Genomic DNA, 13,299 nt, shown 5'->3' with positions numbered 1-13,299 from the left:
TTTTTTTTTGTGTGGAGTTTTTTTAATTATTTCCTTTTTTTAGTTGATGTTAAACTAAGGACCACTCTGTTTTCTCAGAGATAAACAACAAAAGGCACACACAAAGTCCAAATGCCTGAGAAAAACAAGTCCACCTTAGGAAAGTGATTTCTTGAGATACTGTTTGGAGTTTTATTGGCAACAAGGTTCTGCCTGTCTCATCCTTGGCCAGGCCTCACTGCCTGCTGCTCTCCCCCCTGCGACCAGGAGGGGAACGTGGAGGCCTGGGATGCTCCAGCCCTGCCAGGAGAGCCCTGGTGGCCCTGCAGGAGTGCTGGGAGCAGCCCAGGCTGGCCCAGGTCTGTCCCCTCAGCCCTCCCAGATCCAGCCCAGCACAGAGGTGCTGCCCATGGAAGGGAATGGCCCTGGAAGCAGCCCCAGCTGCTGGAGGTAACAGCACCCACAGCAGGGGAGGCTGTGGGGGACAGCAGGGAGAGCTGCCTTGGCTGCTGGGGACAGCCACTGCTGCTTCCAGGCCTGCTCCTCCCTGCAGAGCAGCCCTGGCACAGCCCTGCCCTGCAGGGCCTGGGGGCACTGCCAGCCCTGTGGCTCCAGCAGCTTCTCCCCTGCGTCTGCTGGGAGCTCCCAGCTCCTCCACTGCCCAAACCCTGAGCTGGGTTTGCGTCACACCTCGGGCAGAGGCAGCACTGCAGGGTGGTTCAAAACCCTACACCACCACAGCCAGGCATCCTTCTCAGGCGTGGAGAGGATGGGGAGAACAAGGGGTTCATGTTATAAATATAAAATCTGCTACAAAGAGAAGACATATATTGTACATCTTTGACCCATATACACAAGAACACAATATACACAGAACGCCTCGGAGGAGTGGGGACGTTGTCAGGAGGTTTTTTGAGAGATGTTGCTCCCCTACCAGCACCCCCTCTGTGCCTTCCCCACAGCTGGATGGGGCTGTACTCACAGAACATCAGTCACCAGAAGTTCCACCAGGCTGGCATTGCAGGTGGGTGTGCATGGAGCGCTCGTGGCCCCGTCGTGCCTGCCCTGCTGCCCTGGGGGAGAGGTAGGCCAAGAGGATGGAGACGAGGAGGGAGGGCAGGCACGAGGGACTCTCTTGTGAACCCACAAAGTGCTTGGGGGGGGTCTCTGGCCCCTCGGAGCGAAGGGAGGCCCTGAGAGAAACTTCTTGCCCTGCCACCCTGGTGGGGAAGGATTCTGTGGCCAGGCAGGTCTCTATAAGGCATTTTCCTCTGGGACTTGGCGCAAACGGTGGCAGAAGAGAGGAGGGAGCAGATGGGGCAGGTGGTGCAGGGCAACGGGAGGCAGCAAAGCTGACGTGGTCCCAGCCAGACAAGCCCAGGACAGGGAGTGGAGAGGACAGGAGGGCTTGGTCTCTGGCTCAGTTTCTCTGTAAAGCTTCCCCCATGTTCTCTCTGAGCCCCTCAAAGCCTCCCTTCCTGGCGTGAGCCACCAGCACGGAGTGAAATACTGAGAGTCCTCAAAATGGCACATCCAGGCGCACGGAGTGGCAGACAGGCACACGTTCAGAGTTAAGACAAGAGTTCAGGTGAGCTTTGTACAGCAAAGAGCAGCTGCTGGCTGGAGTGTCCAAGGAGCTGGGATGACAAAAATGCCACAGTGATCAGATCGGGCCAGGACAAGGGGCGGGCACGGCAGAGAGGAGCCAGTGTGGGCACCTATCGGCGGTAATGGTTTGGGGCATCTGCAAACATGTACTTGAGTCTGTAGGCCTCAGCCAGCAGCAGCCCAATCTCTTCATTACCCCAGTGTATCGTGGGCAGGTTTTGTAGCAACATCAAAAGGCCCTGGAAGAGGGGAAGATGCTTAGTTTGGAGAGGCTGAAGGCAGAGCACAGATCCAGTGCAGGCTTGGGGCTGGCCTGAGCAGTGGCAGCAGCGCTCAGTAACTTTTGCTCACCACACTTACAGGTCTGAAAGGCTCAGGGACAACATCAAGATGTGCTTGGGTCTAGATCTGAACCAGTGGAGCACCCCAAGCCCCTTGGAATAAGGGTGCTGTTAGAGGGTTACAGCTGCACACAGGAGGGCAAACACTATGATCAGAGCTAGAATGGGATGTCTATATCCACATTGGGCTCCCAGCCAGAGCAATTCCCTCCCCTCTACTTCCCTTCCCCAGGGATTCAGCCCCAACCTCAGGCTCTTACTTGGAAGTCTTCCTCATCCAGGATCTCCTTCCGCCACTTGATCAAGAAGGCAGCACAGACGTACAGGTGGAAATGGGAGAATCCTTCTGGCTCTGACTGTGGACAGCAAAACTCGGGGTGAACTCCTGCAGCTCAGCTGGAGAACAGCCCCCAGACACAGGTGTCCTACTGGGCCACCCATCACCCATCTGGCTGCCAACATCCCGGGGCCACGCTGCTTTGTTTCCCTCAGCACCCCAGCTGGTGCCAGGACAGCTCTTCCCCGTGGGGACAGGGACACAAGTGACAGTGACAAGCCAGGAGGGAGCTGAGTGGAGCCTGCATACCTGGTAGGTGTCCCAGAGGCGGATGGTGCAGCGCAGGGGCAGCTCCCTCATCAGCAGGTTGTTCATCCAGCGAAAGGCAAACTGCAGGTACTCGACCTCGTACTTCCTAAAGTGATTATGTACCTGCTCTGAAACAGCACATTTCACTTACACACCTGGGGCTCACAGTGCCCCAGCTCCTGCACGCTGCTCACAGCACAGTGGCTTTCACACACTTTCAGGCTGAGGTATTTTTCTCCCAAATTCCTTCTCTTCTCACCCTGTGCTGTTAGCAGGGGGTTTCTGGCTGACCCTGCCCTGCTCTGGTTCCATGAGTGTTGTAAGAAGTGTCCACCCCTGCCCTGAGAGCTGTCCCAAAGGAGGCCTCTCCCTCTGCACTGACAAACCTGACCACACTCCCGTGTCACCTACCATCGATCCGGCTGACCAGCTCCTCCAGGGCTTTCACTTTCTTCTGGATCCCTGGCTGTGCAAAGGTGTAATTGTCCTGTGGGGAGAGGCCCTGGGTCAGCAGCTTGAACAACAAACCCAGATCAGCAGCTGGACAGTTGGGATGAGATTATCATGAGCCAAGGAGCCAGGGCTCTTGAGCACCAGGACTGTGCCTGCTGTGAGTTCCTGGTCAGGACGGGGCCATCTGGACAGCCACAGCAGCCATCTCCCCAGGATTTCACAGATTAACAGATTCAGTGAAGAAACTAAAGTCGCCAAAGTAGCAAAACCTCCCTAATGCTGGAGCATGCAGAATACTCACCCAGGCAGGGAGAGGAGACAACCACACAGGAATTCCCGTGGCCCCAGAGGCTCACCTGAATCCCATCCAGCAGCTTGCTCATGCACCAAAAGCTGTCGGCCTCGATGCTCCGTAAAACATCCTGGGACAGGTTTGTCACATCAAAGTTTTCCACATCCTCCTCTGCAAAACAGAGAGGGAAGAGCATCAGAGAGACGGGAGACACCAGGAACATGGGACAATCCCAGGGGCTTTATCAGGCCAAAGCTTTGCAGGAGGCACTGCAACACTCTCCAAGTCAGGAGATACAGCTCTGGCCCTCCTGACCCAGCAGTTCCCTCCCTTTTCTCCTTGGGAGGAGAGCACCCACCACGCTGCTGTCACACCATTGCATCAGATCAAATAACAGGGCTAAGCTGACCCATTTCCAGTTTCAGAGGCTCAGAAATCCTGGCAAGCAACCAGACAGCAGAGATACAGCAAGAGGTGAAAATACAACTCCAGCCAGGCCCAGGCACTCTGAAGGAAGAGCACATCATCCCCTTCTCCAGCAGAGCAAGTTCTCCTCATGCCAGCATTTCACACCACTTCAAATCCCACAGTCAAGAGTGCTCAGAGCAGCAATTGTCACTTACCAACGTGCTCAGAGAGGAACACAACAAAGAAGGGGGTGACCAGGTCATTGATGCCCTGCACATAGCCGCTGGCTGGGTGGCGAATGGCCCAGATAAACAGGATTCTCTCAAAAATCTAGGGAAGAACCAGGTACCTGCATTAGCCATGCATGAAGGGAAGGCAGAAAAGCATAACTGCTGAGCTCAGGGAGTGCAGACCATGCACTGACAGGCTCTTCTGTAGCAGTAAGGTAATGTTGGAAGCATAAAAGTCCTAGGAGAGAATCTGTGTCATGCACAGATCCCACATGCAGGCCAGCCAAGACAGCCCAGGCTCCTCATCAAAACTTCTGCCTGAAGAAATGCAGACCCAACTATTCAAGACTCAGCTTAATATCCACAGGACAGGGCAGAGCAGCCTCCTTGGCTGAACACCAGGTGGGAAGATGAGGAATCAGCACAGCACTTCCAGAAAAGCACCACAGATCAGGAGACTTCGCAACAGGGCAGCCTCCCTCACAGCCACCAGCATTCCCAGACTGCCCCAGCCCCACGGACACCATGCTCTGACACACCACACACACACACTGAGCCTGGTTGCAGAGAGGACAGGTGCCCACACCTCCTGGCCACCTCTTGAACCCACTCCTGCCCAGGGTGCTCCCATAAAAGAGCTTTTGAAGCAAAACAGAACTATCCTGTGTTCTGGTTCAAATGCCTTCAATTTGTCTCAAAAGCTTCAGTTTTTTTACCAGCTTGGCTACATCTTGCCAAAGCAGAGATCATGTCATAACACCCAAGCTCCAAGTCTGATATCTTTCAGAAACGTGGGACAAGACCAGACAGTTCCAGGAGGTGTTTGCATCAGGAGCTGTCAGGCAGGGAAGTTTCCCCACCGAGTTAACTCCCTAGGAGCAGTGCTGGCCTCACTCCACACACACATCCCATGGCAAGTGCAGGGCAGGAGCTTCAGCCCCCCTTACCTCCTGGACAAGGGGCTGCTGGAAGAGGGGAATGAGTGGGTTGGTCCTTGGAATGTCAATGTGGATCTGGAAAAGAAGGTGGGTTACACACACCAGCTGTGCTTTCCAGGGGCACAGTAACTTGTCACAGGTGAACAGAGGGGAATCCACCATGAGTGTTCCCCCAGGCAAGAGCTGACAAGCACAGTGAGGGCTACTGGATGACAGCTGTACTGAGAAATTCATCTGCAGTCTGCTCTGCTTACGTGCAGGCAGGGAGTTCAGAGCTGAAATTTTCCTAAGTTAGATCAGTTTAGGAAAAACTTAAACTAACAAGGACAGAACCACGGTGCCTTTTCCCCAAAGAGAAGACTCCTCCTAGCTACAGCTAGAGCAAGCCCTGGCATGACCCCCCCATGGGGACAAGCAGCAGCCAGAGGGAGGAGAGGGCTATCCCCGAAGCAGGGGCAGGAGGAGGGTTCCCACCTGTCTGTAGGTGTCCTGGTGGTGCTCCTCGTTGCGGGAGTCGTAGTACTGCTGGATGAAGCCAAAGTACTCCTCCCTCTTCCTCTGCAGGGTCAGCTTGCGGCGCTCCGAGTTGGCAGGGAGGTAACCCTGATTGGGAGAACTCAGCTCAGGGCAGAGCCTCCTCTGCTTCCTCAGCACCCTGAAAAAACCCTGCCAGCTGTGCACTAACATCAGGCACACAACTCAGGAGATGGGGAGAGAGCTTTGATGGAATTTGGCCTTCCTAGCCCCTGAGCTTGGAGTAATCCAACTTCATGAGATTCAGTTCCCCAAAAGGGAGTGAACCAGGCAGTGCCCACACCGGCCTGGGCTTTGAGCTCCAAGAGGATGCAGCAATGGCACTCCCTGATCAAAAAGCCTACAGCTCACCTGGAGGCTGGGCACTGATCACACGAGCAAAGCTGGCTATGGGACACAGCAGGTGTAGGAGCACTGTCCCTGAGGGGCACAGCCCTCCCAGGCTCTGGTACTCACTGACAGCAGTCTCCACGTCACAGGCCGCACCTCTCTGGGCACACCAGGCCAGCTGCACTTTCTCAGCTCATCTGCAAACGGACAGTGGTGGCAATGGATTAGATCCTAGGCACGTCCAGGCACCACTACACCTAGAAGGAGAGGAAAGCCCAGTCTGCTCCTGCAGGCTCTGGACACAATGAGCCTCCAGGAAGGCTCCCACACTAGCAACGACTGGGGATGTGGGTCTGCTGCAGGACAGCAGAGGAGATTTCAGCCCAGCTCGGGCACAGAACAGGGAGCTGCAGGGTCACCAATGGGCCAGGACCTCAGTTCTCATGCAGAGACAGCCCCCAGTGATCCCAACCATCATGTGCAAGATGGAGAATGATTGGGGACAGACAGGGAGGGGTTGGAGGACATCACCATCTGCCAGCAGGGCGATTCCTGCAAACACCCATCTGGTACAACTGCAGGCAGTGATTTTTTCCACCCTGAAGCAGACCTGATGCAGGCAGCAGCCCCTTCTGGCCTGCCCTGCCCACCCTCAGCGTGCCCCACTCACCCAGGTCGGTGTTGTGGCTGGAGAGGAGCTGCCGGAACTTCTCCAGGCGCGTTTTCTCCCGCACGGTCATAGGGGGAGCCCCGGAGGCGTTTTGGTCAGAGATTCGAGCCACGAGGGGAATGACGGGCCGGAGGGGCAGGGACTGCTGCTTCTGCAGGGGGCTCCGCACACAGGACTCCTCTAGCAAGGACCAGAGGCTGCACTGAGCCGGGCATGGAGGTTCCACCTCTCCAACCCCACCTCACCCCCACAGGGGCTGCAGATTCCACCCTTCTATCCCTCAGAACAGCATCACTCCAATGGATCAGCAGTTCACAGGCATCTGTGGAGCCTCTTCCACCACTTACACCCATTTCTGCCTCCCTTCCTTCCCCCTGCATCCAAGCACCTGGCTGCAAGTGGACCAGACTTCCCTCCACACGTGGGTAAGACACAGGAGACAAGGCACAACTAAGATTTAGATCTGCTCTGTTCACCAGATGCAAACACCAACCAAGCTGATTGCCAGTGCAGAGAGAGGAGCTGATGGGCTGCCAGTGCCATCTCCTCAGGTACTCTCACTGCACAGGCAGGCAAGGCAGTGAGCAGGGGCTGCTGCTGCCCAATTCCCCGTGTCAACACGACCTCACCCAGATCTTTGCTAAGAGCACCACACCAAACCACTGTGAAACAAACAGTGAGCAAGTCCCAGCAAGAACCTAACAGATCTCAAAACTGACTCAGCAGCCAGAGCATGGAATACTCTGGGGCAGACATTGAGCAGCTGAGGACACAAGCATTAAAGCCAGGCCTCTGAAAGTGGCTCCTTGGAGTACAGGATACCAAAAGAAGAAAAAGCCTCTGTTGTGCTTACGGGCTGTGTCACAGCCTCTTGCCCATACTGGGAGTAGCAAGAAGCAGTTGAGTTCAGTGGCCAAGCAAGAGAGCACTGGAGCAGGAGGCTGCTCCTGAAGGTGGCTCTTACCAGAGGTCCTGGAGAGCTGGGCCTCGCTGCTGGACTTGATGACCTTGCAGTTGGTGGGCAGGTCCCCGAGGGCAGGCTGGCACCGCTCGGGCTTGGCCCGCAGCTTGCTGTGGTTCTCCAGAACCTGCGCTGCCGTGGCCTTGGCCACTTTAGAGTTCAGAGTTTGCAAGGAGGATGAGGAGGAGGAGGAGGAGAAGTCCTCGTCTTCGTCGTCGCCGATGTCCCAGGCGTCGCTGGTGCTGCGGGCAAACTCGTGGAAGCTGGAGGCCTTCTTGCTCTTCATGGGCAGCCCGCCGGCCTTGGAGCGGTCCTTGATGAAGCTGTGAGGAGAGGAGCAGGATCAGAGCCCTGCTGTGGGAGCAGCTCATCTCCTTTCCTTTCCTTTCCCCACGCCCTCACTCCCGTCAGCCAATCCCTTTTCCCAGTCTCCCTGTTCCTCCTCCCAGACCTAAGGGAGATGTTCAGTCTCTCTGGGCTGCCTGCTGTCAGGAGTGGCTGTCACAGGCTGCTGGGACAGCAGTCTCTGAGGCCACAGTGGCAGCACACAGCTGGACAGGTGCCAGCCTGCCTGGCTCAGAAGGGTGAACGGGAGACAGGTACAATTGCTCCAGCTCTGCCTTCCCCCCCTACCCTACACAGAACAGGTAGATTAACACCCCAAGAAAGGTCTTACAGCCTGGAGAGAGGCATGTCAGAGGCAGACAGAGCAGGTCTCCTTCCATGGACACTCCCAAAACAGCTGCAGTTGTTCCCAGCAGCCAGACCAGCCTGGCTCTTTCCTCAGGCACAGAAGGAATTTACTCTTTAGCTGCAGGAGCCAAAGTCCACCACCTGCAGCAGGGAACTTTCCCCACTACCCAGCACGGGACAGGGACAAGGAGGCAGTTCAGAGCAGGAATTCTGCCTTTTCTTGCTGCAGCTCTCCAGCCCTGTAGCTGCTGGGCAGCTTTACCTCCCTTTCCTTAATTCCTCCAGCTCCAAATAGGAGCAGAAGGATCAGACACTGCTAAAAAAAAAAATCTATTTCCTTTGATGTGGGTGTTACTGTATGGATTTCTGGCCATTGAGGGCAGATAAGCTCTCCCTGCAGGCTTTCACAGAGCTCAAGGCAGCACCACAGCCCTTGCACTGCTGTCCTTCTCTGTTGCAATATCACAGTGCCAGGGATGCTGGAGACCTCCACCCACTGCAGAGCTGCCAGGCCTGGTGGCTGCATCTCCAGGAGACAAACACTTACTTCTTGGTGAGCCGGGAGTCCAGTGGAGGGTGCTGTGCTCCATAGACAGGCTGAATGCTGCACGAAGGGGGAAAGAAAGAAATCCAAAATGCTGTAAAAAGCGGTCCTACAAATAATCTCAGCCTAAACTGGGGTCATGCTTCTTGCCTGCTATCAGGAGCTGAATAAAAGCCCAAAAGCAGCTTCAGAACCCTTCTAACTTACAAGCCTTAGATCCAAAGTGCCACATGCAGATGAAGATTTGTTCTTTGCAGTAGCAAAGAGAAGCCTTGTTTAAACTCTTAGGCCCGGTCCAGCCTGAGCTGGGATTTGAGCTCTGCTCTTTCCTGCACCACCCCACATGTCCAGGTGTCTCAGTCTACCTGCTGCACACAGTGACATTTGTTCTCTTCCCCAGTTTGGGGAGCTCACCCTCCCAGGCCCTGTGGGACAGGGAAGGACCCCAGGCAGTGACACTGGGGCTCCTCCCTAAATGTACTCAAGGGTTTGAAGCCCATGCTGGCTCTCAGGATCACAGCCAATGCCACAGAGAAGGAATTCCTGGTAACAATGCGTGGTTTGACTCGGGTCCAAATCCTGGTTTAATCAATTACTTCCTATGTGGCCTGAAATGAGTCACCACATCTTGGTCCCTGGTTCCTTGGGACAAGGAGCCTGAGGGCTCCAGGCCCTACAAGGGGAGCATCACCTCAGAGAGGAGCTACTAAAACCACGCTCATCACTGTTTTTACAGACTCTGGAGGTGAGACAGGGATCCTGAGTTATCACCTGCATTAGAGGAACTATTCCCAGCCACCCCACCCTGGGAAACAACCTCTGGAAAACAAGTCCTGCAATGCCATGGCACAGACAAAGGCCCTTTCAGAGCTGGCACACAAGGAGCAAGCTTCTCTTGGGTCAATAGAGCTGGCCTGGTTTCTAGGAGCTGCAGATGGTGCCCGGCAGTAAAACCAGCAGGCCCAGCCATGGAGGGGAGGGATGGCAGCCTGCTGCAGCTGGGAACAAGCTGAGGATGCAAAAGCAACAGGTCCAGCTGGCAGGGGAGAGATGCAGAGAGCCAGGGAAGAGGCTGGAAATAACCAGAGCACAGAGAGATCCTGGGGGAGCAGCCCAGCCAGGGTGGGCTCACCACTGCAGGGGCTGTCCCTCGTGGCTGGAAGTCCTCCCTGAGTTTATCCATCGAGGATTAAGCCTAGGACAGAGTGTGATGAGTAATGAGCAATTGGAAGTCAAGACTGCAATTAAGCAGAGGCACCTCCATGGGTGGACATAGCAAAGAGATGATGAGGAGTAAGAAGAACAAGCCCTCCAGATCAGCATTGCTTGCCAGTGACTTGTGGCAGGACAGGAGCCAGCAGAGCCTCTCCCATGCCCAGAACCAAGCTCAGTGTCCCAGGATATCCAGCCAAGGCTCCTCCTCCCTGTCAGGGACCCACAGGGGAACTGCTCTGATTCACCTGGGAAGGCCTGGACTTCACAAGACCAGTGAAGGATGTGTTAGAGAGAGGAGGGGAGAGCAGCCAGTGCTGGGGAAGGGAGGGAACCCTTTCCTGGGGTTCTGGATCAGTGTTTGATACAATGGCAGAGGGTCCCCCCTGCACACAGCTCTTTTTGAAGTCTTACAAGCCACACTCCCCAACAAGAACTGATCTAAGCTGGGCTCCCAGCCTGACTGGATGAGTCCCCAGTTCTGTCCCAGTTTAATCTCTTTGGGACAGGCATTTCCTGTTCCCTGGATGTTCAGTGACCAATGGTGTGAGGGACAATGGCTGTGCTCCCTGTGTGACACCTCCAGGATCATCACAGGGTGTGGGTTACTGACCCTGCAGCAGAGCAGAGCATGAAACACCACTGCCCTCTGGGCACACAACACATTTACTTCCAGCAGGCTGTTTCTCCCCTTTTAAAACAGCATCTAAATAACCCCAGCAGACCCTGGCTGCCCATCTCTCTAAAGAGCAGGAATAAACAACACATCACAGAGGACAACATGCCAGAGCACTCAGCCAACACATCCCTAAAAAATTACCAGGCAGAGAATTCCCAGTGCAAAAAACCACAAGATAGCACTGGAAAAACAAAACAGCATTTACCAGTTCTAAACTTATACCTAAAATCCACCCTTGATCTACAGGGACCAAAAGCTAATCAACTTTATTAGCAAATAAAAGCTAATAGAACTAAGTGACCAAACACACAAAGTGTCATGGAAAAGGAAACTAACACAGTAACCAAGTCCCCCCCCTACAAAGCCTCTCTCTGCCAGATTGCCAGGGGAAAGAAAGGAGAGAGCCAAGAATGTGCACAGGAGGGTCTCTGAAAGCTCAGACTAAAAAGAAGAAAGGGAGGTTGATGTCTGGTGACCATGGACGCAGGACATCCCACCTCCACGCTGGGGTCAGGCTGCTGAGCACCTGTGGGTGACTGTCCCTGGAAACAGGCAGCACTCAGGAGGAACGAGGCTCCTGGGTGCAGGATATCTGCCAGGCAGGCAGGAGAAGGGGGGAGCACTGCCAAAACCTTCCCCCTGCAGAGTGGCTGGGGCAGGCCCGGCTGCCAGACCGGTTCACCTGGTTTGTGCTTCCAAGGAAAAGCTCAGAAGTCACCAAAAGGAGAAGAGAGGTGCTGTCCACGACCACCAGCTGAGAGCAGGGCTGACACCTTCGGGTAAGAGGCAGGAGCAGTCGGGAAATAACCCAGGGAAAGCACAGGATTGTCCTCCCACAGGGGCAGCAGAGGAGGAACAGAGAGCTCCTTGCTCTCCCTCTGCTTACACAGACATGGATTGTCCAGCCAACCTGAAGGAGCTGCACAGTGACAAGCACATGAGTGAAAACACTTTAGAAAGAGATATTTAACTGGCCCAGCAGGATTTAAAACCAACTAAGCATTTCAGACTGCACCCATACCCCACGAGGCGAAGGGCAGGGTTCAGATAAGGCAAATGAGAGCAAAAGTGAGGAGCACCAGGTAGGAAAAGCACTTGAGAAGCCTCCACAGAGAAGCTGATGCCCTCTTTCCATGTCGGCCTTGCTCCCAAGGCGGTATAGAGAGCCTCTCCTTCATCAGCACCAGCCTCTTCTTCCTAAATACCATGGCAATCACACATTTCACTTGTTTCTCCCATCCCTGAGAGGTGCCTTGAGAGGAACCAGGGCATCACAGCCAGAGGAACTGAGGCAGGGGAGGTACAAGCAGAGCCCTCACAGTCCTTCCCCTTGAGCAGGAGCGACATCCCACACAGGAGAGGGGAATGGGGGGCTCCATGCCTCAGCAGGGACACCCCTCTGGGACAGAGCTGCTGCCAGCCAAGCCGACACCCCTCAGGACTTCGGAAGGATGAGTTTTCTCAGTATCTGGAAAGGAAGATGGCCCAGCCCTGGCTCTGAGCCTACCCCCAAGAGGCCTCCAAGGCACCCTGATCCCTCCACCCTGCCTGCCATGGGGCACACAGGGGTCCCCGCAGCCCCCACACCGCCTGCCTGGTCCCACAGGTGAGGGAGCAGCTCTGACCCTGCCCCTGTCCCCCACACATTGAACCTTCCACAGCAAAATCCCCGTCCCACAGCCTGGGGGGGCCCCGGCACCCCCCTACTCCAGGGAGGAACCCCAGCCAGCTCAGCCCCGCAGCCGGGACAGATCCTCCAGGTATCCTCGAGCCTTACCGGGGTACCCTCAGCCCCGAACCCGGCGGGGTCACCGCCCCTTCCCTGCCGGAGCGCGGGGGGCGCGGCCCTCGCACCCCTTCCCGGGGCTCACCTGCCCGGCAGCTTGGCGCTCCGCTTCCAGAACTGCCTGCCGCTCTCGGCCGCCATGGCGGAGGGCGGGGAGAGCGCGGCGGGCCGGCCAGCCCCGGGCGGGGAGCGGGGACCCCCGGCCGGCCGGCCCCGGCGCGGCGCGGGGCGCGGAGCAAGGCGCGGCCCCCGCAGCCGCCTCAGGCCCGCCCGCCCGCAGCCCGCGGCGCCGCCATCTTGGCTCCGGGCGGGCCCAGCGCCGCCATTGGCCGCTGCGCGCGAGGCGTCGCGGATCCACCAATCGCAGGCGGGCACGGCCGTGACGCGCACGGGGGGCGCGGCCCGCTACGCTGGAGGGGCGGGAGATACCATGGGGGGCGCGGGGGGGACGCGGGACGGCACCACCCGGCTCCTGCCGGAGGGGGGTGCTGAATGACATTTTCTGGGATTTTGGCATTTCTGCTTTTCCAGGGAATTCGCTGCGCGGTTTCATCCCCGCCCTGGATCCCGCTCCCCTGTCGTGTGGCGTTTTAGGTCCGGTGAAGTGGCTGCTTCGCTCTGACACAGGAACTGTTTCTGTTCAGACTTTTAGAATGAAATAAATTAAATAAATAAATTAAAAATTGCCTCCAGGCAGCGTGGCATTTTCTGCACCAGACGCTATTATCTGTCTTCCTTTTATTTATAGTGCATAAAGCCCATAAATAGTGCTCCGGATTGGAGTAACACCTCTGATATTATTACTATTATTCTCCACCCCACTTACTCCCATATGGAGCACTGAAGAATAATTATTAATGAGTAATTATGTAAATATTCTATTGTATATGCAAATTAGGGGATAAAATATTTTCCTACTGCCATCCCATAGCAAATACCAAACACCTGCAGAACAAAGAACTGCAAAAAAAAGCAAAAATAAATGAAAAACAAAACCACATACATGTACAAAATAGAACGTCACAAAACCTGAACCACAAGTCCTACCCGGGTGG

General features: G+C 55.7%; 1 protein-coding gene across 1 annotated transcript; it reads right to left on the bottom strand.

Moving 5' to 3' along the window:
* Positions 1–147: 147 nt before the first annotated feature.
* Positions 148–12,446, bottom strand: TBC1D22B (TBC1 domain family member 22B). Its single transcript, XM_066565413.1, has 13 exons — positions 12,330–12,446; positions 8,571–8,627; positions 7,334–7,653; positions 6,370–6,549; positions 5,826–5,896; positions 5,310–5,438; positions 4,845–4,910; positions 3,883–3,997; positions 3,324–3,430; positions 2,926–3,001; positions 2,515–2,642; positions 2,189–2,284; positions 148–1,826 (listed from the first exon to the last, which is right to left on the bottom strand). Exons 1-13 carry the CDS (start codon positions 12,383–12,385, stop codon positions 1,698–1,700), a joined length of 1,530 nt encoding a protein of 509 aa, XP_066421510.1. The 5' UTR covers positions 12,386–12,446; the 3' UTR covers positions 148–1,697.
* Between the last annotated feature and the right edge of the window lie 853 nt (positions 12,447–13,299).

This window comes from Molothrus aeneus, chromosome 24 (genome assembly GCF_037042795.1).
Source record: "Molothrus aeneus isolate 106 chromosome 24, BPBGC_Maene_1.0, whole genome shotgun sequence".
NCBI classification, from domain to species: Eukaryota; Metazoa; Chordata; class Aves; order Passeriformes; family Icteridae; genus Molothrus; species Molothrus aeneus.
Note: the sequence above shows the minus strand (reverse complement) of the source record. Positions and strands in the feature narration are given on the sequence as shown.

What these genes read in the sequence shown, in the direction of transcription:
- TBC1D22B (XM_066565413.1), bottom strand. Translation starts at nt 12,385, where the DNA reads ATGGCGGCCGAGAGCGGCAGGCAGTTCTGGAAGCGGAGCGCCAAGCTG. An exon ending in AGCGCCAAGCTGCCGGGCAG is followed by an intron (nt 8,628 to 12,329) that starts GTGAGCCCCGGG and finishes CCCTTCGTGCAG; the next exon opens with CATTCAGCCTGTCTATGGAG. An exon ending in TGGATGAGGAAGACTTCCAA is followed by an intron (nt 1,827 to 2,188) that starts GTAAGAGCCTGA and finishes CCCCTCTTCCAG; the next exon opens with GGCCTTTTGATGTTGCTACA.